This window comes from Bubalus kerabau, chromosome 10 (genome assembly GCF_029407905.1).
Source record: "Bubalus kerabau isolate K-KA32 ecotype Philippines breed swamp buffalo chromosome 10, PCC_UOA_SB_1v2, whole genome shotgun sequence".
NCBI lineage: Eukaryota > Metazoa > Chordata > Mammalia > Artiodactyla > Bovidae > Bubalus > Bubalus kerabau.
In genome coordinates, this window is record NC_073633.1 from 17,101,241 (window position 1) to 17,126,674 (window position 25,434).

At 50.9% G+C, this 25,434-nt stretch overlaps 1 protein-coding gene and 1 long non-coding RNA gene across 3 annotated transcripts in view; one reads left to right on the top strand and one right to left on the bottom strand.

The window, feature by feature from the left end:
• Positions 1–25,410, top strand: LOC129620914 (uncharacterized). Of its 2 annotated transcripts, none has more exons than XR_008698857.1 (3): positions 1–268; positions 1,020–1,108; positions 24,232–25,410. It is a non-coding gene; the product is annotated as an uncharacterized LOC129620914 (long non-coding RNA). The 2 variants fall into 2 exon arrangements; XR_008698856.1 differs by lacking the exon at positions 24,232–25,410 and adding an exon at positions 5,040–7,556.
• Positions 180–25,434, bottom strand: part of MEGF11 (multiple EGF like domains 11) — a 389,965-nt gene continuing 364,710 nt past the window's right edge. Inside the window, exons 16-26 of the mRNA XM_055536753.1 lie at positions 20,183–20,311; positions 19,049–19,177; positions 18,436–18,564; positions 17,429–17,557; positions 15,854–16,090; positions 14,244–14,362; positions 11,995–12,061; positions 11,249–11,350; positions 8,717–8,773; positions 996–1,202; positions 180–340 (exon numbers count right to left, since the gene is read on the bottom strand). Coding sequence (XP_055392728.1) covers positions 180–340; positions 996–1,202; positions 8,717–8,773; positions 11,249–11,350; positions 11,995–12,061; positions 14,244–14,362; positions 15,854–16,090; positions 17,429–17,557; positions 18,436–18,564; positions 19,049–19,177; positions 20,183–20,311 — 1,466 coding nt within the window. The remainder of the gene's footprint in view (positions 341–995; positions 1,203–8,716; positions 8,774–11,248; positions 11,351–11,994; positions 12,062–14,243; positions 14,363–15,853; positions 16,091–17,428; positions 17,558–18,435; positions 18,565–19,048; positions 19,178–20,182; positions 20,312–25,434) is intronic.

Here is a 25,434-nt window from a genome sequence, read left to right on the forward strand (position 1 = left end):
AGACTTTTTGAACAATTAATCCAGTCCCTTGGAAGCTCTTCTTTAGTTCCAGGTGAATGTTATAACTAATACGCAGCTGGAGTCAGTCTGTACCATTATTTCAAGTCAAGGGATTGTCTTCTTTCAGAGAGTCAGAGGATATTCAGCAGAGCACATTGCAAGAGAGAGGCTTATCCCTCTTAAGACTGCTTGTCCTGGGATGGCCCACTGGCAGGGCTCTGTCTTACTGGGAGGAGGTCATAATGACCAGGAATATGGCTGTTCCTAGGTAGGTCGTATGGATTCTGGATATAGCTGGAGTTACAACCGCGGCCTTCTTGGACCACACTGACTGTGGGCTCTAAGGAATATAGTGAAAAATGAGTTCAGAGAACAGATTAGCTTTAGTTACCTCATTGGGCGGGGGAAGAGAATTCTATTTAACTTGGTGGGGAGAGAAACCAAGGACTTAGGATAAGTGTATGAGGGTTAGGACTGAGGCTTGTTCAAGAGATTGAAAATCTAAGTGAGTGTGTTATCAGAATCCCAAGCTCTGGTCAAAACCAAGGGACCTTAGAATATCCTAGCGGTAGGAGTCTTATCAGTGAACCCAGGGACATGAGTTCAACTGGGAGAAAGTAGAACAAGATAATTTCAAAACTTGCAGACTGTCTGTTCTGATTGTTTTCTGTTTTAAACAGGAATTTGTGTCAACAGTCAGTTGAGTGTGTATGTGTGTGTATGTGTGTGTGTGTGTATCAGCTCCCCAGCTCCCCACCCCCAGTCAGTATTTCTGCTTCATACTTAGTGTTTTTCAAAAAAGCAGAGTTGGCACAAGAATTTGATTTCTTGTATGAGAGTGGATAGAGGTCCTGCGAAGGACAGTTCACTTTGAATTCCTTAAAAAAACAACAAAAGAAGGGGATGTTTCCAAAACGGGGACTGGAGGGGCTGGTTTTACTTCGGATGCTGACTAGTGCCCTGCTGTCACTGAGTTACTTATCTGAGACACCTACCAACTTCATATATATTTTTATTAGACGTCGACAAGGATGGCACATCTGTGTACGGAGGCCCCCTGTGCACAGGCGACTTCGTTGCTACATAGCTGCTTTCTGGAAGCTTGCAGGTGAGGACGGGTGGGTCCTTAATTGTGGCATAAGGGTTTTCACTGCTATTCAAGGAACAAGTGCTAGAAGTGCACGCGGATTCTTTCATGTAATCTGCAAGGCAAGAGAAATTTCTTAGGACAAACAATGACATACGCTTAAATACCAAAAGCACAGTACAGTTTATGTGCTGTCAGACTTGTGAAGTTGTAAACGCCTATGACAGTCGTTAAGATTCATTTACTAACTACGTTGAGAAATGCTTTCTGAGGTAAGCAGAGTTCTTTTTTTTAAAGAAACATGTTTTTGGGGGGATAAGAACTTTTTTGTTTTAGTAGGCAGAGCATCAGAAAGGGATTAATTCAAGATATTCATAATGTGCTTTCACATCTGTTGTTTAATTTTTACAAAATCCTGCAAGGATAGTTGACTGTTTGCATTTTAGAGGATGGTGGCCCAGGGAGCTGAAGTGACTTGGCTAAGGTCACATGGCACATGAATGGCAGTGCCAATACTTGAATCCAGGCCTCGGGACTCCTCGGCTTGTGTGTTTTCCGTGACATCATTTTTCTGAATTCTTTTTGACAACCAAGCTTAGGTTCAGCAGTAGGTGTGTGATTCGGCACAAGTGTCAGCAGTTTGGCAACCTTTAGACAGCCCACGGGTAGTACCCATGCTCTCGCGAAGCTCATGATGAGAGGCAGGGCAGGTTGAAGTGTAACAGGTTTAAAAAGCACCTTGGTTTCATGCGAGGCTTTGGGAAGTTCCTGTTTTCCAGCAAGCCTGCAGTATATCTTGTGGGGTCGCTTACTCATGTTCTTGTGAATGCTCACTGAAGTCTAATTTTGCAGAATCTTTTTCTGACACCGGAGAACTCATGTTGCTTCTCCTAGCGTCTCTCACATGTGTCATCCCTAAGACTTTCGAGTATATTAGGATATGAAAGGTTGCAAACTAATTTCCAAATATGAAGCAAGGTAACTGTAGCTCACTGGAGGAAGAAGGTTTTCTTTGTCACTGGGAGTCACAAGGAAAGGGGAACCCTTCCTTCAGTCTCTCTGCTGTTTTCCCTTTTGGGGGAAAATTACTGCCTCCTGTTGATTGTTTCAAATGTGGCAGAATTTGCCCAGAAAAGGCAGAAGAGTCTAATCTGGCAGCTCTGGCCCTCCTCCTAGGCTCTGCCAGCCAGGGGGCTCTAGAAATAAGCACTGAGTTGCAGGGACTTGAGTCAAGAGTGATCTTAGAAGTCTAAATTTCTTTTAAGTGGTAGCAGATGGTGAAATTTCTCTCTTTCTCAGCTCTAAATTTCTATAAGTGGTAGCAGATGGTAAAATTTTCAGATGATCTTTCCCTAGAACCACCATAGATTGCATTTTGGGCCGCTCTTTATCTATGCCTTCTGCCTCCAACTTGTGAAATTAATAAAAATGTAAAGAAGTGGAAGTGGTAATGTAATTCAGGAGGTGACTGGAGGTCCCTCCAGGGAGAGCAGGGCACTCCACGTGGCTGCAGTGGCTGACATGAGTGCCGCCACAGGAGTCTGCTCCCACAACAGGGAACTGGTTGGAGGGGATTTGTATTTTTTTGTTGGGATTCCCTGGTGGCTTAGCTGGTAAAGAATCTGCCTGCAATGCAGGGGACCTGGGTTTGACCCCTGGGTCGGGAAGATCCCCTGGAGAGGAGAATGGTTACCCACTCCAGTATTCTTCCCTGGAGAGTCCCATGGACAGAGGAGCCTGGCGGGCTATAGTCCATCGGTTCGCAGAGTCAAATGCGACTAACACTTCTTTGTTAGTGTAGGGTTATTTATGTTTGTTTTAACAATTAACGTTTCCTCAATCTTGTACAAAACTGCATTCACCTATTAGTTCCTTCTAGTGTAGGCACAGCAGTAATTATTATTTCCCCTTCCGCTTTACTGCTTATGAGGAAATTGAGGTTTGAATAGGGACGTGACTTCCCCAGGGTCACACTGCTCGTCGGTATTAAAGTAAGCTCCAGAACCAGGCTAGGAGCACATTGTGTCACAACTTAGCCCACAAGCAGAGAGAGAGAGAGATATGTGAGCCTTGGGTCCGTTCTTAGTTTGTGCCCTCTCTAGCCTAGAACCCTAGAAAATATTTTTTAAAAATTATTTTTGGCTGTCCTTGGTCTTCGTTGCTGCCCTCAGGCTTTTTGTCTAGTTGTGGCGAGTGGAGGCAACTCTTGGTTGTGGTGCGCCAGCTGCTCATTGTGGTGGCTTTTGTTGTTGTGGAGCACGGGCTGTAGGCGAGCTGGCTTCAGAAGTTGTGACTCCCGGGCTCTAGTGCATAGACTCAGTTGTTGTGGTACCCAGGCTTAGTTGCTCCTGGCAGGTGGGATCTTTCTGGACCAGGGGTCCAATTCATGCCCCTGTATTAGCAGGCTGATTCTTAACCCCTGGACTACTAGGGAAGTCCCGAGAAAACATCCTTGCTAGATAGCAGTCCCAGCCAGCCCTAGCAGAGACTAAAGGGAGCCTGGATTGGCCTAACTGCTGGTGAGGTGCTCATGGGGGGAAGGTGGCTGTGGGTCCTTGGTCATGACCTACCTGAGCCACATTAAATTGCTTCTAGTGAATACTTTGTTCCTTAGTATAAGTGGATTGGGGTTAATTAGGTCCAAGAACCCCAGCTGGCCAACTGTTCCCACTTGGTTCTCTGACTTTCCCAGCCAAGTAGTAAGGCTTTATGACTCAGCTGCTCACGTGGAAGCTGAGGACTTCCAGTGTTGCTTCAAGAAGGGCTGCTCCCTGAGTGGAAAGTCCTACACCTCGCCTCTCCTCCCCATGCAGGCACATCTTTTTGCTTTGATTGGCACCTGACTCAGTTACATATTTTCTAAAATTGGATGATTAATGATAGCTCGCTTTATAGCACACATTGCTGGTCTCCACTCACTCCAGTTAGATCATTTGATTCTTGTTACATCTGTGCAGGGGGCCCGGGCAGTAAGGACTAGTATTACTACTTCAGAAATGAGGAAACTAAAGCTCATAAAGTTTGCCTAATGTTAGTAAGTTAGGACAACCCCTACCTTCTCTGATAGCCAATCAAGATGTTTTCCCCTCACATTTTGTTACCCTGTCTATGGGCTTCTCTGGTGGCTCAGATGGTAAAGAATCTTCCTGCAGTTTGGGAGACTGGGGCTCACTTCCTGGGTCAAGAGGATCCCCTGGAGAAGGGAATGCCTGCTCATTCCAGTATTCTTGCTCTGAGAATTCCAAGGACAGAGGAGCCTGGTGGGCTACAGTCCAGGGGGTCACAGAAGAGTTGGACCTGACTTGGCTATAACCACCTCCTCTCTTATGTCCTAACTGCAAACTGTATCTGTATCTAAAGATACAGTTTACCCTCAACAAGGAAGGTGTTTTACCTATGGGGCCCAGTTCTGCTGAGAAACCCAAGCTGTAGGCTTTTTGTGGACATCCCATGACCAATTGTTACAGCATTGGGAAAGCCCTGACACTCTAGCTCCTTGGCTAACAGAGATTCAGCCAACCAGCAGTGCTTCTCTTGTATCCACTAGAAAAGTTGGCTGCTTTCAAGTTTGGGGAAATAGTTTGCTCTGTAGCAGGGGATGCACCTAACTGGATAAAAGAGAAGCTGGGTTTTGTGGGAATAGGGGCTAGCTTGAGGGAGCAGCTGTATCATCCATAAAGGGGCCAGAGGTAAAGACAAAAAGATGGAGAAGAGTGTGTGCGCATGCGCGTGTGTGTTTTGAGGTGGTGTTGGGAGGGTGTTGAAATATAGAATAATCTGGATTCTACTTCTGAGGACTGGAAGGAGGGGAAGGGCAAGGCCAGCTGGAAAACTATACTTCAGGAAGCTCTTCCTCTCTCTAGATGAGTCATCTACCTGCCTGCCCTGAGGGAGGGTGGGGCAAGGGGAAGAATAACCAGCTGCTATAGGACACTTCCTCATCTTTTTATAGCCCCACTTCTGTGCCAGTGTCTGCACTTTGGGCGTGTTGCAAAGAAAAGGGAAGCTTCAAGCAAGGCTACCCAAGCTCTTTCAAGGCCTGTAATTAGCATCAAGCCTGCAGATGTAGCCCAGTAATGCCCTGGCACTGCTGCTCACCTAGTTCCTACCTCTCCCAAATCACATACAGCCACATATCAGAGGCAGAAGGGGTCTCTGAAATGAGCTGGTTGAAACATCTTCATCTTATAATGGAAGCAGCAAATTGAGAGAGGGGAAATGACTTTCCAAGGCCACCTTGTGAGTAGGATTTGAACTTAACACTAGCCTTTGTTGTTCAGTCACTAAGTTGTGTCCGACTCTTTGCAACACCATGGACTATAGCCCACATGGAATTTCCCAGGCAAAAACACGGGAGTGGGTTGCCATTTCTTTCTCCAGGGGATTTCCTGATCCAGGGATCCAACCTGAGTCTCCTGGTTTGGCAAGCGGATTCTTTAACATTGATTCAACAGGGAAACCCAACCCCAGCCTTTAGGTTCACATTATCATCTAGTTAAGGCCAGTATTTCACTGTTGCTGAAAACCCAGGCACCAAATACCCAGCTCTTCTCATCTCAGCCTACTCATATTAGGAGGCTGCACTGCCTTTTCTCTTCCTGGGCCCTGACTTCTCACCTTTCTCTTGATTGAGAGATAAGGACCGGGGAGAGGAGTTGGGGAGATCTCAGGGCCAGAAGGAGAACTGGAGGGAGGGGAAAAAACCGGCTGAAAAAAATTTTCAGGATGTCAGTGGGCTCCTGACTAGCTTGGAAGCCAAGGTTACTGCAAGGAGACACTGGAGGTTGGATTAGCAAGGGCCTACAGGTGGGGAAAGTGGCAACAGCAGTAGGACCCAGGATTTCAGGAGAAGGGTGATGGAAACTAGTGGGGAGGGTTTCTTCTATAGCACTTTGAAATGCATGACAGAAAAGTGTTGTCATGAAGCAGTTTGTTGGGGAATAATTGTGCTGAGGGTCAGGAAGAGGAAGGAGAGATGGAAAGATGTTTAGAGAGAAAATGGGGTTAGCAGTATGAGTGGTCTCATGCAACCTCCTGGATGACAGTGAGGGGAGGTCTTCAGGAAGCAGCGGGAGAGAGGGAGCATTGACTGAATTACATTAAGATTTAGCATGTCAGAGCTGGAAAGGGCTTTAGAGACCCTGTCCTAATAGAGGAAGAAACCAAGACCCAGAAAACAGCACCGTGATCTAATCAGTGCTACACAGCAAGAACCAAGAGAATTCTTTTTCTCTTTTTCTTTTAATTTTTTGTCTGAGTTCTGGGGCTTGCAGAATCTTCATTCCTCAACTAGGGATTGAACGTGGCCTCTGGCAGTGAAAGCGCCAAGTCCTAACCACTGGACTGTCAGGGAATTCCCCCATAGAACCCAAATCTTTTAACTCCCAGATCAGGTCTCTTTCCCACTAAGTTCAGAGAAGAAGTTCTAAGACTCTTAACCCCGATAACCACTGATTTGGTCTGGCCCAGTAGTTTTAGGAAACAGTTGCACTCCTGGTACATAACTTGTTTATTGAATGTTTTGGGGACATCCAGTTGGTGGGGTTTATTCCATGTCCTTGATACGTGTAAAGCTCTGACCTGTGATTCTCTGTTTTCTTCTGGTTTCTGGTGTGTTGATCCCTAATACCTGTTGGTACATTTGCCTATATAGCCCTCTTTTCTCTCCAATTTAGAGGATCAGATTTATAGGGTGGTGAAACGAAACCTGGCTGCTGGCCTGCTCGGCTTCCCCTGCACTCAGACTCGGATGATCCCACAAAACAGGAGTGCGTGGCGCTGAGGCTGGGACACTGCTGTCCTTAACTGCGTTTCGCGTTCGTGGCTGCGAGGGACAGCCCTTACCACAGTGCGCAGGACACAGTGCGTTGGGAAGTGTGTGCTCATGTGCTGCGCTGTCTGGGCCTGTCTGCGTTCGTTCAGTCTTGAGTCATGGGTATTCTCAGAGCTGTCAAGGGCCCGTAGAGAGGTTTGTCCAGTTGCCATGCCTCTTGAAGAAACTGAGGTCCAAGATCACGGTGATGAAACAGTATAGTTGTCTTTTCTGTTGTTTTAGCTTCATCTACTGTGATGGTGCTCGCTTTCATTTGGGTGGTTTAAGTCAAAAAAAAAAAAAAAAAAAAATTGCCAGAATGATGCTCCCAAGGGTGTAGGGTTCTTTGGCTGACCAGGAGCCTATGGGTGGCCTCCTGTCCTCAGATAGTTCTCTTGGGCAGTGCACATACATGTGCTGGTGGAGACTTGTTTTTCCTGCTCTGTTGTTCAGAACACAGTGCTCACTGCCACCTGCCCCTAGCACACCCTACTTCTAGTAACCACCCCACAAAGGGCTGTATATGACTAGCTCTACTTGGCTAGGAAATAGTTGTGTCTCAGGTATATCTTAGGCTAAATCTGATGAGAAATCTGAGTCAGTCTAGACCAGTGATTTCTAAGTGTTAGGTGATCTGCTATGTAAGGATACCCTGAGGCACTCAGCACTTCTTGATCTATTGCATCAGAATCTTGGGGACGCGGGGTGTGGGCATCTGTATTTTTAACAAGCTTTCCAGGTGATTCTGGTACACAGGTAGATTTAGGATATCCACTGGGATCGTTGCTGTAAGTCTTATCTCTTTCAGTTTGGCTGAGTTTCTTTTTTTAAAATTTAATTTGGCTATGCAAGGTCTTAGTTGTGGCAAGTGGGGTCTGCTTCCCCTACCAGGGATAGAACCCAGGCCCCCTGCATTGGGAGCATAGTCTTAGGCACTGGATCACCAGGGAAGTCCCTGGCTGAGATTCTTGAATACATTTCAGAGACAAAGGGACAACTCGGTTATATCAGTATAATCCTGCACAATATGCAAAAACTCTTCCAATTTGTGATTTTTATTGCGTACTCAGGGTAACCTTGTTAGACTGTAGGACAAGCATACTTATCTCAATGTTGTAATTGGGGAAACTGGGCCTTAGAGAGGTTTGTCATAGTTAATAAGTGACATAATTTCAAAGCCACCTATTTCATACATTCTTTCATTTTAAACCTAGGCCCCAAGCCTGGGAAAGGACCTGATCTTTTATCTGTGGCTTCACCTGTATACTTCCTAGAGGGATGATCTGACTTGCAGTTCTCACGTGCTAGGGATTAATCCTAGCTTCCCTGCTCTATGGGACAGAGACCTTGTAAAGGTGGGGCATCGTACGATAGTAACACTAGGTGTCATTTTCATTCCTTGCACCCCAGAGAGCCAGCAGGTGCAGGGTGGCATTCCTCGCCAGCGCAATGACAGGAGGCCTCTGGGGCAAGTAGATAGACTTTATTTCAGATTTCATAATCAATTGAACTCATACTAATTGGTAGGATAATGACGTTCTGCATTTCCGAAGACATTTAGTTGGCATCTATAAAAAATCCCACAAGCATTTCCTAAGCAGGTGCAACTGAAATCAAAAGATGAAATCGTTATTATTATGATTGCTCCTCCTGGGCAGAGCTACCCAGCCGTCCCAGGTTTGTGGTCTTTAACTTTTTGGGGGAATGGGGGGAAGAAATGCGTAGTTTTGTCTCTGGTAGAAACCCTGGCAATTTCAGATTTGCATTCTTTATCTTTCTTAGCCTTCCTAATGGTACATCATGATTAGATACTCTACCTTTGAAGCCTTTGTCCATAACGTATGTGTTCTGACGTCTGTCCATTCCACAAGCACCTGCATAAAAATAGAAAAAGGAAAGAAAAATAGAGGGGTGAATGAGGTTTACTTAGACTACATGTATTCTTTTTTTTCTTTTTTTTTCCTGTTCTCTCCTACCCAGAAAAGAGTTCTTTAGTGCTAGAAAATTACTCGGGGTTTAATCTCCTCTAAATCATCTTGACCATACGAGAATTCTTTAAAAAGCTCCTGCGTGTAAGTGGTGAGCTCTATCACCCCCTGCATATTTAGCACTACTGCTCTGTAATCTCTTTGAGGGGAATGTCTTCCTGGAGGCAATCACAGGCAGTTCTGATGCCACCTACAGTCACTGTAAGTGAAGTTCCAGGTTCCAAGAATATAGGATAGGGAATGAGTCAGGACCAGTTCTTAGCTTGGGGGAAGGGTGTATGACATTCCAAATCCCAGTTCTGTTGGATTTTGGAATGAGGGTGAAGACTTCTCACCTCATAGCTCTAGTGTTGCCTGTCTCTCCCCTTGTGGGTCCAATGCTCGATTGAGGGGAGCCAGAGGAAGGTGGACAGGCAGCTGAGGTTGGTTAGTCCTCTCTACAGGTTATATAGTCATTCCCAGCCAGTCAGCTCTTTTAGTCCCCTGTCCCCACTTTTTGGGTGGACTATTGGCACATAATTGAGAGTTGTCTTTGAACAACATTACCAGTGTTTTTCAATCCCAAGCATTTCTTTTTTCCTTTTTGGCTACCACAGTTTATCCTAGGCTCCCACAATGCATGGTCCTCAGCACCAGCCAGAGGTAGGAAGGACGTGAAACTTCAGGGACCAAGCTCAGGTTCTTCGCTGCTGGTGATCCCAGAAAAGAAACTATATGATACTTTGAATTTGGACAGTAATGACTTGAGCTCACAGTCAAAGCCATCCCCACCCCCCCCCCCCCACCAGTTTTTAACTGAGGCTGCAGTATTAGTCAAGGGATACAGCAAGTGCTTACTAAAATACAGTTAGACTCCACTTAACTCCCCAGTGTCTGACACCCAAGACCAACACATGGCTGTTCCGATACCTCCTCATGCCGCCTCCATATAGAGTTCCCTGGTGGAATTTGCGGAAGCCTACTCCTATCTCCCTGCTTTCCACACGGTACTGAGAGCAGAGCCAGGTCCAAGTTTTCTCAAGTTTGCTATTCTTCTAAAGGACCTAGAGGTACCTGTGCCCTTCAGAAATAGGACTGCGACAATCTGAACCCCTGGCATCTTTATCCTGGGACCAGGGCTTCCTTTGCCCTCCCTGAGGGATGGAGGCTAGGCTATTAAAAAGTTAACCCCCTTTTTATAGAACAGAATACAGACTCAAAGAAAGGCAATGACTTGTCTGAGACCACACCAAGTGAGAAGTTGAGCTCCACGTAGAACCCAGATGTCCTGAAGTACACCCTCCCATTGTTTACCAGCCTACCTCGGTGTAAGCCAAAAAATGACGTGTGGTGGCTTTGGCTGTAGTGATTGAGAGAGAGATCTGGGCTGAGCCCAGAGGATGCTTCCAAGTGGAAAGGGGTGCAGGGTGGTGATTGTGTGTGTGTATGTTGCAGGGGGTGGGGGTGGGGATTGTATTCTGTGGGATTATTGAATGTCCTGAGCACTGCTCCAGGGGCTGACAGCCGGGAGCACGGCCTCCTGGGTATAGGCCCAGGGTTTCTGAAGCCCATAACTACTTAATGGGTAGATGAGTTCAGACCTTTGCTCTTCTTACTGCCCCTGGACCCAGAGACCTGCAGGGGTTGCTAGAGCTGCATTTCAGTTGAGCTCTAGAAACCAGCTAGAGCCTGAATTTAGGCCCCACGGGTGTTCAGGGTGCCCTCAAGGGCAGGGGCACTTTGTTGGGGGCCCACATTCTCTGTTTGTTCATTGGACCTACTTCTGTAACTCCTACCCCACCTCCTCCCACAGTAGGGACTGACCTTCAAAGTCTCCTTTTTGCATCTTTCCCAAGCTATCAGGTTTGAGCCTAATATATGGGCCCAGAGGATGTTGGTTGACACGTCTGGCCTCAACCTCTCTAGATCCCTACTGGACCACCTGCCCTTTGACCTAGGAGTGCTTGGTCTGGGCTCTCCCTCTGGGGTTCTTTGGGCTTTTTGGCCAGTCTACTCTCTCTGTCATCCACACCCATGGGCCCAAAGATGTAGCCATCCCCAAGTCATTTCTCAGTGGTTTTGGGTTGTATTCCGTGGTCTACAGGGAGTGTGGTTACGCTTTGTTCCCTCCACGTAAAACCAGTTGCAGTTTTTACGTATCCACTGAGCATGATAGCAGGAATGACTGAGGAATCCAGACAGGTTTCCTTCTTCCCATGGGGAACTAGGCTTGTCGGAGGGAAGGGGCTCAACAGGGAGAGTTCTGGGTCCATGGGGGTGGGTTAAAGGATAGGAAGGGGATTTGGGGTAGGTGCTGGGTCTGGTCTTATAGGATGGCCTCGGGGGTCCAGGGGATAGAGGGTATAGGGCTAGGAGTCTAACCTGGCGAGTGTAGCTCAGCGGGGCGGCTGAGGTGTCTAAGTTCAATGTAGAAGTCTTCGGGCGGGTACCTGGCCTCCAGGGCACTGATCTGGAAATGGGAGTCTAGTGAGAGGAATGACAGGGAGCAGCCATTATTCCCAGGGCCCTGGTATGGCAGGGGAGGGGTGCCTAATACAGGGGTGGGAGGGGGGACAAGAGGCAGGTTGAAGGGAATTAAGGCTTCTGTGAAGCATCCAAGGGAGCCTAGAGCCAGTGGGGCCAGTGGGGTTTGCTAGAGCTGAGGCCAAATGGCCTTGCTGCCTCTCACCCCCATCCCTCACCCCACCCCCCACAGAAATTGGTGTCACCAGGGCAGTGGGGCAGAGGGAAGAAGTCCTTGAATGGGGCACCTTGGTAGCAGGGCCTGGCTCAGGCAGGGGGTCCCTTTCCCAGATGGTAAGAGCATCTTTTGCCTCCAACCTGAATCCCCACACCTGGACCCGAGCTTTCTCCCTTGTGGTCCTGGGTCACAGCCACCCTCACCTACCCCCTAGTAGGAATGAAAGGGGCCCTGGGCTTCATCTGCTTATGAGAACTGAAGTAGGGGCTTGGGTTTCCTCCCCACACCCCTTTTTCCTGGGGGAAATCATGCTTAAGATTTGTCTACTAACTCTCCCTTGGAGCTGGGACAGGGCCCCTGTCAATGTGGGAGGAGGAGAAGGCAGCAGGGCATGAAGGCCAGGGACCAGACTCAAACCACTACTGACCTAACACGTTCACATAGCTGTAGGGGGTCCAGCCTGCCATGTCTCTGTCAAGGGACTTGTTACTGAGCTGTTTGGAAAGCAGGAGAACGAGTTAATATCTAGTGCCCTTGAGATGCCCCTGCCCAGCCTTTGCTTTTGCCCACCCTCGTGTACCACCCCTGTGATGACCCTGACCCACCTAGGTGCTAGGTCATTGGGGGGATGGACGAGGTAGGTGTTCCATGACAGGCCACCATGGTGTGGCTGGGCCCAGTGGGAGCTGAGCATATCTAAGCTGTCTGGCTGAAGCTGTAGGGCTTCCAGGCCCCGGGACAAAGGGGAGCCAAGCTGGCCCTGGCGGGGGAGGCAGGTCAGCCGGGTGGGGCTGAGCTGTGGGAGGCAGTGTTGGCAGTGTCTCGGCTGCAGCATGGCCCTCTAGCAGAGGGGGCGGCGCTGAGGCTGCCTCCAGCATCAGTGTCCCCTCTGCCGCCTGATCCAGGCTGAGTGAGAGCGTCTCCCTTTCATGTGAGCAGGGGAAGGCGTCGGGATAGGGTGTCCCTATGGTACTCCTCTTCCTGCACTCTTACACCTGCCCTTCATAGGAGGCAAGGATCGTTGTTCTCATTTCACAGATGGGGACCTGAGTCCTGCTCGTGGGCTCTATGCATGGTCACACACACAAGAGCTGGGTCTACACCTCAGGTCTCAGCTCCTGGACCCATGTCCTTTCCACGTCATCACAGCTGCTTGCCCCTGCTACGCATCTGCTAGGCTGAGGGTTCTCGACTACACAGAACCACTTTGGGGTAGGGTGAAGTGAGCCAGAGGATCACCAAGTGGGCTGCATTGCAGTAACTCCACCCCCTGACTTAGTGAAAGAGGGTGACTGGTACTTCGCTGTTAGAATGAGACCAGGAATGACAGAGACACAGGGACTTGGCCTCTCATCCCTGGCATCCTTTGCTTCACGTCTGCTGTAGCCTTGATAACGTGGCTCTTGTTAATCAAGGGCCTCCTACTGGGAAACGTCTGGATTCCTTTCCCTTGGCTCCTCAGATAGGCCTAAAGCTGTGAAGCTGGGTTGGAGCTGATGGTCACAGGCTTTGCATGTGGACCTCAAGGTCCCTTGCATGCAGCACTCCCATTCCATAGGAGAACTGAAGTTGAGAGCCCTGAAGAGTGACCTTTGGGTGCTGGCTTGACAGTAGTAGCCCTTGGGGCTGTACGGGGTCTGTGCTGTTGTTGCTGGGGGGGTCCAGGATGCATTCCTACCAGATCTGTGGTCTGTGGATGTTTTCTGTGAGGCAGAGGGGGAGAAATGATCCCTACAGCGCTAAGGCCTGGAGGATGAAAACAGTGCTTCTGTACATGTTTCTGACCCAGGACAGAGGTACGAGAAGCCAGGAATCCTGGGACTGTACCAATCCCCCCTCCCCCAACCTCCCCGTGATCCATGGTGTGTATGTCTGCATGCGTGCAGCGTGACCTTGTGGTCTTTGGGGGCTGTTTCTCATTTCTGAACCTCTCTGCCCATTATAGGTCCTGGCATACTGGGAGCGGGGGTTAGTACATGTGTGTGCTGAGACGTCCTGCCTGAGGGCCTGTGACTTATGTAAACATCAGCCAGCGCTATGTTGGAAGCTGTGAGGGAGGGCCCTGTCCAGGGTGTACACACCTGACCTTGAAGTCCTGCCCGACTCTGTCAGTGGACACGCTGGCTGTGGCTGATGTTTCCGTGTCCCGTGTGGTGGTTCTGATAGCAACGTATGTTGTGGGTGTGTACTGATAACATGTAGTGTGTCCAGATATAAGGATATCAGGTGGCACCTGAGCACTGGTAGTTACTCTGTGTGCTTGTGGCACACGTGGTGGTGGTACCGTACTGCAGTGATGAGTGGTGGGGTGCTTTCATAGTATGTGTTAACATGAGGCAAAAGTGGTCACGTGCTTGTGTGTGATTACAAGATGATCACATGCCTTGGCACACAGGGTATGGGGGTGTGTGCTTCACTGAGTGGTGCTGCGGGTTGGTTACACGTGATGTGTACTGGTTGCATGGCCCGTGTTGGCTCCATAGAGCCTGCTGGCTTCCTCCCGCACGCTTCATAGAGTGTACACGTGGGCTCACAGGGCTCCATTTATTGTATTGGCAGTTGGTTCCGTGCAGACCCTGGGTAGGGCAGTGGTGGTGCGGTTTCTTCCCTGGGCAGAGGGGAGGGCTCAGTGGGAAGACAGTGGATGGGGACTGGGGAGAGTCAGGGGCCCGGTACCTTGGTGGGGCTGTTCCTGTCCAGAGTGCTGGCCTGGCTGGTGGCAGGCCCCCCGCACGCCAGTGCGTGGTAGCTCGAATTGGAAAAGCACTGGGCGTGGCTGCTACTTTGAGACAAATCTGGGAAGAGAACAAGGTGCCACATACCATCATACCCCTGCCCCTGGCACGAGACACCCCTAAGCTAATGCTTGGTGTGGCCGCCTTGAGAGTGCTCTGCAAAGTCAGGCAGCCAAGTCCCCCATCCCCCGAGCTTCCTGGCATCTACTGTTCCCCTTGGAAGCCTGTAGAGCCTGACTTGCCCCTTTGCTTGTGTTGGCCCTGCTTGCAACATGCCAGTGTGGGCGGTGGTACCAGCATGAGAAGTGTTAGTTTGACAACCTCAGTATCCTTGAGTCGCTGTGTAGGGCTGAGCTGACCCTCCCCTGCCTCCTCTGGGGTCAGATCCCAGGAGTGAGGCTGTAGAGAGAACCCCACTCCTGGCCTTGCCCTCCTGCAGATTCCAGGACCTCCACACTGGGCTGGGGAATTCCAGTGGGATGGTCTGGGAAAACCCAGCCAATCTTGCTTATTATGGTCAGAGAAGAAAGTCCCCAAATATATAAGCTTTGGGACTTCATCAGAGGATCTCAGCTTTGGCTGAAACCCAGGGCGGCACGCAGGCCAGCAGCTCTCTCAGGCAGGGTCTGTGCCCGGGCCTGGGATGTGCCGTGCGTAGCACAGAGCTGGGCAAATGGTAGGCCGCACTTCACAGGAATGGCGTGTCAGCAGGCTGACGTGATCTCTGGGCTTTCTAAGGTAGCCATGAGCCGTGGAGCCAGCTGTAGAGAGCTGGCATCTTGTGCCCCCCTCCGACAGGCCTACCCTCCTGTGGCTCAGGGCTGGGGGCAAAGTTAGGGCATTTTGACCTCTTCAGTTTAATGAAATATGAAGCAAAAAGCTGTTCCTATTTCTAAGGCAGCAGTCTAGGGTTAGGGGAGAGGAAGGGTTGGCCCAAGAGCCCCATCCCCACCTCTCGGACTCCCAGATCAAATGCCTGCTGGCATTGGTACCGGATTTGTGAACAGGCTGGGTTCCCGCAGACCTGGCTTGAGGGACATTGCCCATGCTTTCAGCACTGTCCCGTCTCACTGCACAGATCGGGCCCTCCTAACTCTGGGAACTGGGAGGGAGGGGTGCTCTGAGGCCTTCTCCAAGGAAGCAAAAAGGTGGGCCCCAAGGCTGGTTTCCTGAGGTGGTGCAGACATCAGGCTGGAGAGAGGGTCCCCTGCAGCATTTAGGAAAGTTACTGCTTCGTGTGGGTGTTCTGCGACTGAAGCCCAGTGAGAAGGGGAAGCTCTGGAGAAATGAAAGAAGGCTGCTAACCATAGCTGTTGAGAGTGGGCTCCAAGGAAGTGGCACTCCCTGGGAGCCCTGTCTACCTTTCCAAGTTAGCTCCTGCTGCTCGCCGCCACTCTCTCTTTCTAGGGGAGTCTGAGCAGCCAGCCCTGCAGGCACCACCACCCACCTGCAGCAATAAACCCGGGGTCCCCAAGAATACCGTGTGGTTCCTGCTGGGTTGTGTGTGTGTTGTGGGGGTGGCAGCGGGAGGTGCTGGGGGCATAGTCTCACCTGAGAGGGAGTAGTCAGTGCTGGTCATCCTCATGGCGGGCGTGTAGGAGACGCGGGGAGCCAGGTCCCGGCCCTTCTCTTTTTGTCGCCGCCGGCGCCAGGCAAACAGTCCCAGCAGCACCACGATGAGGAACAACAGGAGGACGATCCCCGTGACGGCACCCACCGAGTGCCGCTCTGCACCCAGCGCTGGGCTGATCTTGGTGTAGGGGTTCAGCTCCTCCATCATGAGGGCAGCTGCGGACAGAGGCAGAGCTGAGCCGGAGGCAGGCCTGCTTCCTCTCAGGCCACCTCAGCCTGGGGCTAGGCTCCTTGAATGTCGGGAGACCCTGGTTCAGGTCTTGGCCCTATTCCTCAATCCCTTCAGCATCGTGTGTTTGGGGTTGTGTTCAGCTGTCTACCCAGGTGGAGTCCCACCCAGGGACATGGAGCAAATGTGATCATAGATGGGAAACAAATCATAGGTGTTTAGTGAGTATTTTACTTTGTTCTAAAACTGAGTTACAGATAATAACCCATTTGCTCTTCCTAGTATCCCTCAAAGGGATGTTTATAAGTCCTATAAGAAATAAAAACTATTCCCCTTTCACAAATGAGGAAACTGAGTCACTGAAAGGTTAGGTAACTTACTCGAGATCACACAGCCAGTAACTGGTAGAGTTGGGTTTCTCAGGAATCAGGAAAAGCTGGATTCAGCCCCTCTCCCTGTTTACCAGCTGTGTGACTCTGCGTCCTCGGTCTGCCCATTTGTCACACGGGGACAGTAACCCCACTGTGAGCACTAATCGGAGACTGGCAGTGAAAGCTGGGAGTGCTGAACCAGTGTGCTCAGGATTGCTGCTCCTGAAGCGTCACCCCTCTCAGAGAGACGTGTGCGGGCTGGCCCCCATCCCCCGTCCGAGTGCAGCAGAAATGTCTTTTGCCCCTTTCCTGTACTGTGGATGCTTGCGTGCCAATTCCCGTCCCTGTTTCCTCGAACCAACAGCAGAAACCATTCATCCAGTGCTCACTCACGATCCAGGCACCATACTGAGTCCTTTACTCACATAATCTCAACTTGGTCGTTACAACTACACTCTGCGGTCTTGTCTGACCATAGACCTGGAGCCGAGGATGAGCCCTTTTGGGCTCCTTGCGTCTCAGCAGAACCCTGTGTCTTTCCGCTTTGCGTGGGGATAACAGACCGCCCCCCCCCCCCCCCCAGCAAAAGGAAGCGACCTGCCCAAGCACTCCTGGTGGGTCATGGCAGGACCAGAATCTGGCAGCGCTTCCGGCTCGTTCATCTCACCTTTCCACAGCACTAGCTGCGGTTACCCTTCCTTGGCTTGCAGGACTTGTCAAGGATGAGCAGAGGGAAGCAGCGCCCGAGAGGCTGCCCGCTCCATCAGCCTCTCCGGCGCCTGAGTACCCCTCCCCAGCCCACCCCATTCCACTCCCAGGCTCTACCCAGATGTGAACGAAAGGAAGTCACAAAGTTTTCTTACGCAATTCAGTCATTCCCGCTGGAATCTCCCCAGAGCCTCCCTCCATGGAACCCTTTCCTAGCCCTTGGGAACTCTGCCGTCTGTGCCTTACCTTGGTCACACCGGATCCCTTTGAATCCAGAGCTGCAATAACAGGTGCCAGTGACGTGGTCACAGGTGGCATTGTTCATGCACTCGCATAGCTGCTGACACCCATAGCCAAAGGTTCCTGGGGCGCATCCTGTGAAGCACGAAGTGGAGGTGGCAGAGACCTGCGATGTGCTTACTCTCCACCCTGCCCATCCCACATGTGGGCAGCGGTGATGATTCTGCCTCACAGAGTAAGCCAGGTAAGTGGCTCAGACGGTAAGGAACCTGCCTGCAAGGCAGGAAACCTGGGTTTGATCCTTCGGTTGGGAAGATCCTCTGGAGAAGGGAATGTCTACCCATTCCAGTATTCTTGCCTGCAGAATTCCACGGACAGAGGAGCCTGGTGGGCTAAAGTCCATGGAGTTGCAAAGAGTCAGACACAACTGAACTGTTAACATTTTCACTTTCATGGAGTAAAGCCTCTTTGTGTTCTGGTTTGCTACTTGGGGCAAGACACCTATAACCCTGTAGGGGAGGGATGCCCACCCCTGCCTCCTCACCTGGTCCAATTGACACAGCACCCTCCAGTGTCAGGCCCCAAGCTGGGTGCCACAGGGGTTTCAACAAGGAATCAAACAAGGTCTGCTTTGCTTTCTCTCATTAAGCTCCTTCTTTTCCCAATAAAGCCTCTGCTGCTGCTAAGTCGCTTCAGTCGTGTCCGACTCTGCGACCCCATAGACGGTAGCCCACCAGGCTCCCCCTCCCTGGGATTCTCCAGGCAAGAACACTGGAGTGGGTAGTAAAGCCTCTGCTCTGCCTCAACTTACCCATCCCCACCCCAATTGGAGGAAAAAACTTCAAACACCAATGTAGGCCCAACCTTCAGGTTTTCTCCTTGGGACCTGCTCCCAAAGTCAAGAGAACAGAGGGTGCAGGGCCCTGAGGGGTGGGCCGTGAAGGGGCAGGCTTCCCCAGCAGGAGGCCACGGCCCCGCATCGACACCCGGGCTCAGGGCTCAGGGCAGCTTACTCTGCTCACAGTGTTGCCCGGTAAAGCCTGTGCGGCAGGTGCACTTGCCACTGATGTGGTCGCAGCTGGCGCCGTTCTGACACTGGCACACTCGCCCGCAGTCCTTCCCATAAAACGCTGCTGGGCAGCCTGGAGAGAAACAGGGTGGGGATCTGCATTGGGACCAAGCTCGTCTCATCTTCCCTTCTCTCTCTCAGCACGGGCTGAAGGCCAGTGAGACCCTGCACCGAGCCACTCCACGCTCAACCCTCACGCTGAAGCGGGTGGGGAGTCCTTTGGACAAAGGTGCCCTGGAACCAGAGGCAGCCTGGTGTCTCTCTGCTGCACAGCCACAGGCTGCTCTTCCCCACTCAGGGCCCCCTGTCCAGGGAGCGGCTGGTCTTGGTGATTGCTGGGGTACCTAATGGCCCTGATCTTCAAGGATTGGGCCCCATCAATCCCCTGAAGCCAGCCACCCTCTCCAGCCAGTCCCAGGGGTGGAAGGTGAAGTGGTTAGCTCACAGCCAGGCACCTGTCTCCCTCCCTCCACTGCAGGCCCGGACGATGCCCACGGCAGCCAGCAGGCTGCAGCATGGGATTCCAAATAGCTGGGAGGCTGGAGGGCGGGGCTTACGCTGCGTGCAGAAGAGTCCGGTCCAACCAGGGGTGCAGTGGCAGGCCCCATCCGCGGCGCTGCAGCTCGCCCCGTTGTGGCAGCTGCATGTGTGGAAGCAGGCGGGGCCCCAGAACCCAGGTGGGCAAGCTGGGGGTGGGTGGGATGCAGAGGGTGAGGGCAAGGCAGAGAGGGGCAGACGGAGAGGGAGGGAGAGGAAGGGGGAGTGCATGTCAGAGCCCAGGTGCCACGATGCACCCGGCTGGCATTTCCTGACTTGCAGGGGGCTTAACCCCTGCGGCCACAACTCCTCCAGTCACCTCTTGACCCAGGCACCCCGGATTCCTGGTGATTCTCTGTCCACTCTCCCAGCTCTGAGGGTTTCTGAGGCTTCCCTCTCTGGGGACTGACTGTGATTTGGAGCGTGTGGGTGTCTGTGGTAAATGGTAGACACGTGGTTTACGGTGTGAAAACTGTGTGCTAACTTCCCCACGAGGATGGGGATTTTCCCAGGGCAGAGAGTCTCTTGGCTGGTGAGCTCCCTGAGGATGACACCGCCTTCAGCACGGAAATGCCTTCAGGCCAGGCTATCTAACTGGGACCTTGCTAGGAGTACTGGCTGGGTCTCACCCATTAGCCAAGGACTCCACAGGGCAGAGGCTGGGTCTCTGCCTTTAAACTGGAGGTCCCTGTTATCTCTGTATCAGACTGGGTTCAGCTTACAGCACCTACAGTGCCCTGTCTGGGCCTGTGATGCCCAGGACATCATTCACATGAGCTACCCAGAGAATGCCCTCACCCCTCAGGTGACTGCCCTGGCCTCCCCTTACTTTCCTGCTCCCTCTTCCTCCCCATCCAAACTTAGCGGCTACTCCTTGCTCAGGTTCTAGGACTATTAATACGCAGCATTTACAGTATTAATGATATTACCAATAATGTTCATATCTTTAAAACTAGCAGTTAATAATGCCGGTGATCACTCCTAGGAATTCATCATGTTAGCTGTAGAGACTCTCTGGGACTCAGGTGAACACTCCTATCTGCAAAAGGAGACTTCAGCCTTGGGAGGTGGAAGCACCAGGGGCAGATAGGTTCTGGGCCTGACCTTGGTTGGGCGCTTTTCTGAGGGGCATTCCCAGGGGGGCAGCAGCTTACCCTGTGAGCAGTCTTTGCCGATCCATCCAGGGAAACATTGGCAGGAGCCATCGATGGGGCTGCAGGTGCCGTTGTTGGCACAGGAGCAGAGCTGGGCACAGTCCTGCCCAAAGTGCCCTCCAGCACACACTGTGGGCACAGGATAGCCTGGCACCTGCTCTCCCACTTGCACTCCTCAGACCACCACCCATAGCCACACCCCTTTTCCCAGGCCACAGTGGCCCCCATGGGGTCATGGATCAGGTGGGAACTGCCTGTCTCAACACCCCCATTTCCACAGCAGTGAGTTCCTCTTCTTGAGCCCACAGCTGCCTTCTTCCTGACCGCCTCTGACAGGAATGGGCTGAGGCCCACAGGGGTAGAATAACTTGGCTGAGGTCCCACAGACAAGTGGTGAGGCTGGGAATTCCACCTCTGCACCCTACTGCTTCCTGCCCGCAGCCCTCGGCTGTCCATGACCACACTTTCATCAGCATCACTGATCCCACAGCCGCAGGGCAGAGAACGTTTATAGCCGGGAGAAGAGGGACATGTGGGGTGGCCGGTCTGTCTGCAGTTAGCTGGAGAGGGGGCCGGCCCCAAATGTCTGTCCCTGTCCCCCGTCTCTCCAAATACAACTATTCCTTGAGCTTCCACTCAGCCTCCTCAGGAGAACCTTCCTGAGTCCACAAGGGGCTCTCCAACATGGAGCTCCGGTCGTATTTCCACTTTGAGTCACTTGCAGGATTTTGGGCCCAGCCCCTCCTGGAGGAATCACTCTCTCGTTGCTGGAAGAAGGGCTGATTTCCTCAACCAAGCTGCAAGCTCCTTTTAAATACTAGGTATGAGTTCACTAAGCACCTACCTCTCATTTCTCTTGAAATCCATCCTCCACCTGCTTCCTAGAGCCTGAGCTCTCTAAATCACAGCCTTCTTCATTGCACTCCTGTGCCTAGCTCAAACATCCTCAGTGGCTCCCTGTTGCCCCAGAATAAAACCTAGATCCTAGAGATCAACCCTTAAACATACCTCACCCAGAAACTGGACCACACACCATCTTCCAAATAACACCCCATGCCTTTCCTTGTCTGTGCCTTTAACTGTTCCTCCCAGAGTTTCCCTGACTCTTGTGCCCAGTTGTGGAAATCCTACCCTGCCTACAAGACTCATCTTAAGTGCCACCTTCCCGGTGATCACTGTATAGTAGACAACAAGTCCTTTAATACCAGTTCTCATCTTCCTTAGAAGTAGAGTTTACTGGGCTTCTGGCCACCTGTGCAGCTGGGTAGGTGTGACTACCTTCTGACCAATGGTAAGTGGAAATGCATGTCTTTATTCGCCCATTCCTGCCTCTTATTGAAGAATAACGTGGATTATGGAGGAAGATTGTGGGTAAGATGGCTGGAGCTCAAGCAGCTACCTTACACTAGAGGTGAGCCATATGCCGAGGATGGCAGAACAAGACAGAAGCAGCTTGGGTCCCTGACACCTTTGAAAGCTAACCCGCCGTTTCCTAGTAACCTGCTTCTGGATCTCTTTATTTATTTTAATGTATGAGAAAAACACAGCTTGTCATTTTCAATTCAGTTATTTTGGTTTTTTATATTATAGCTGAACTGAATCCTGGTATATTCACCCCCTTCTCTGTTCTGGGAGCCTACATCCCTGTTTGAGCTTCTAGGACCCTAGTCTGTTAGTTTCTTCCCTGGCCTTCTGTTACTGTGGCTTGTGAACCATTTCTGGCCAGGCCTGGGTTCCACCCATGTCTGTATCCCCACCACACTTAGAAGAACAACAGGTGCTCAAGGCTGAATATGCGGAAATAAACTGCTGCCCCTGCTCCCCGCCGCTGCCTCCCACCAAGTTCTGCGAAAAGGCTGAGTTCAGAATTTTTGCCTCTGGACCGCAGGCTTTGTGAGGGCAGGGAACTTGCCTCTCTGTTTCTTTGTTGTGTCTGAGTGCCCAGCACAGTGCACGGCATACAGCAAACACTCAAGAGCTATTCCCCAAGTGGCCAAACTCTGCCTCAGGAGCAGTGACCTTCCAGTGGGTTCTGAAACTGGAATCAGTGGCCCCTGTCCCTTAGAGCACCTCTCAACTCAACATGCTCCCCTCGAAGCCCGGCTCCAGCCAGCCCTACACCCTCCAGGATGGCCTCCTGCATCCCTGTTATGGGGGAGGAACTCCTTGCATCCCCAAGGCCCTCATTTGGCTGGGCCACACAGAGAATCACGGGAAGGTGGTGATTTTTGAAGAAAAGCGACTTCCCTGGGCCCACGGCCCTCACCACTCCCTATGCCACACTGCCCTCACCACTCCCTATGCCACACTGCCTCATGTTGCCAGCCCTCCCCCGACTAGATGGTGGGCAGCAGCTGCCTAGGATCTGTGTCCATTCTGTGTCTCTCCAGGACGTTGTTAGCAACTGGGACAAACAATAAAGGCAGCATGGTGTACCAGGCTCGCCAGCCAAAGCTTTGGCTGCTGGTTTTATTTATGTATTCAATAAGCACTTCTATGTCTCTTGCATGTACCACTGTTCAGAGTGCTTCACAAATATTAATTAACCTTGTAATACTCTCATTATTATACATGTTCATTATTACTCCCTATTAAGTCTACAGATGAGGAAACTGAGGCATCGAGAGGCTAAGTAACTTGCCCACAGCTAGGAAGTTCTGCCACTCACTGTCTCAGGACCTTTGAGCAAGTCTGTTTCCTCATCTTTGAAATGGGGCTGATAATCCTTGCCCACGAGCCTTGGGCTGTAGTTAATGGTTGTGGGAACCCTGGTTGCTCTGGGCCCCTGTGCTCTTCCCTAGCAAAACCGTTAGCTCCTTCCAGGGCAGGTCCACCGCCAGGAGGATGGCATGCACATCACCTGTTTGCAGCTCAGCCTCTCACTTCTGTTTCCTGAAAAACAGGTCAGCCTCTGGGAGGTACCTGATTTTGGGAATCCATCCCCTAGTCCTGGCCCTCTGTGGGGAATGGGGTGCCAGAGATGCTCCACTGACCCCGTTCTTAAAACTAACTCATCTTCGCTAACAAGACAGTCTTATCTTTGAAGTCTTTCTCACATACACAAGGCTGACAAATTCACCCACAGAGCTGCTAATGTGATCAGTCTAATGCATTAATTGGTTGACTTCTTAGCCGAATCAAGAGTGAGGCAAAGAGAGGAAAGGTGGAGAGAAGGGGGTGGGGGGAGCAGGTGGGGGGGCTGGTGAAAAGAAAACATCTGGTTATATTTAATCTATGTTTAATGATTCTGCATAAGCAATGTCTGTAATTTGTAACTCGCTGAAAAGCCAGTCATTAGAAACTGTCAGTTCAATTTTTTACAAGGTTTGAGACTTAACCAGGGCAGTTGCCATTAATAGCAAACTCTATTAGATCTATATGTGGAAAATACTCATTAGGCCAGCGGGCGATAAATCAGACATTGCAGGATCTGAGAGTTACTCCTCGAGCTGCTTAGGTCCTAATTTAGACCCAGTCTATCTGTATTGACGGCTTGGTCTCTGATGTTTAATAAGTAAACCTCAACGTGTCAGGTTATGATTAAACTGTCCTAGGAGGGATGCAAGCAAATGAAACTGTCACATACATTTCCTGTGGGGTTCCAAACTTCTCATGACCTCAAAGCATCATGGAGTAAACTTCCCACTCATACATATTAACGGCCCACACGCTTACAAAAATAGCCGAGCTCAGTGGTCATTATTCATCAAAAGGATTCAGTCCCCTGGGAAGCAGTGAGCTCTCAAAGGAAGTATTTAAGCAGAAGCCAGATGAAACTCTTTCATAGATGACCTTGAAGTTGCTTTTAGTTCTAAGGTTACCTTAGACAAAGATCTCTTCGCTCCTTACAGGTTAAAGTACAAATTCTGCATCCTTGTCTTCAGAACGTTTCAGGAGTCCCCAGACGACCTTCCCAGTCCCCTTTGCCATCCACAGCCCCTGAATCCTCCTGTCACTTCCTACGGCTGGACAGTCACAGATCCACCCCTCTGTGCTTTGCCCAGGTTGGTTCCTCCACCCACAATGCTTTTCTTCCATCTGTCTTTTAGGCTAAGTTCCAGTTGAAATCCAGCACGGGATGGAGCTGTCCCCCATATCCACCCTGCCTTGGCCTAACTAAGCCAGGGACAGCAATAAGTCATGATGGGCACTGCAGCCAGCTTCTGCCTTCAGCCTGGTTGTTAAATACTCAGGAATTTCACAACTGGTTAAACCACTAGTACCTTCAAATCAGCCACGGTGGGAATATCCACATCATGGAAATTTGCATACGACACAAATTACGGCTTTTTTTAACCGCAGATCAGTGCAATAAGCTTAACTCCCCTTTCAACTCCCAATGAGTGGAAGAGGTTGGCTGGAGTGGGTGCTGTGAATTCCGCAGCTGAGACATGAAAGCGTGTAGTGGGGGATTAGTGATGTTGGCTTGAGTGTGAGGAGAGAAGGGCTGGGAAGTTGCCATCTCCAGCGAAGCCAGAACCATCTCCTCTGAGCTCCCACAGCCTTCTCTGCCTTTCCCACTTGACATGCAGGACTAGCCATTTGCAGCCACTTTGTATGCGGACCTCAGCTATGCTTGTTTCATTTTTCATCTGTTTAGACTGGGCTTTGGAGTCAGAATTTGATTCTCACCTCTGCTACTTGCTGGACTTCCCTAGTGGCTCAGACGGTAAAGTGTCTGCCTACAGTGGGGAAGACCTGGGTTTGATCCCTGGGTTGGGAAGATCCCCTGGAGAAGGAAATGGCAACCCACTCCAGTACTCTTGCTTGGAAAATCCCATGGACGGAAGAGCCTGGTAGGCTATAGTCCACAGGGTCGCAAAGAGTCGGACACGACTGAGTGACTTCACGTCACTTCTGCTACTTGCTAGCCATGAGACCATGGAGAAGTATTTTACCCTCTCTGAGCCTGTTCTTTCAATTGCATAATGGCTTTTTCTCATGGCCCGTGATATCCAATTCTTATTAAGGTAGCTCTAAGCCCCCCAAAGCTGACTCACTGAAAAATATCCTGATGCTGGGAAAGATTGAAGGCAAAAGGAGAAGAGGATGGCAGAGAATGAGATGGTTGGATGGCATCACCAACCCAACAGACATGAATTTGAGCAAACTCCGGGAGACAGTGAAGGACAGGGAAGCCTGGTGTGCTGCAGTCCGTAGGGTCACAAAGAGTCGGACATGACTTAGCGACTGAACAACAACAACAAACCCTGAAGAGCCGAGGAACTGCCTCCACAGAGCCTGATGAGAAT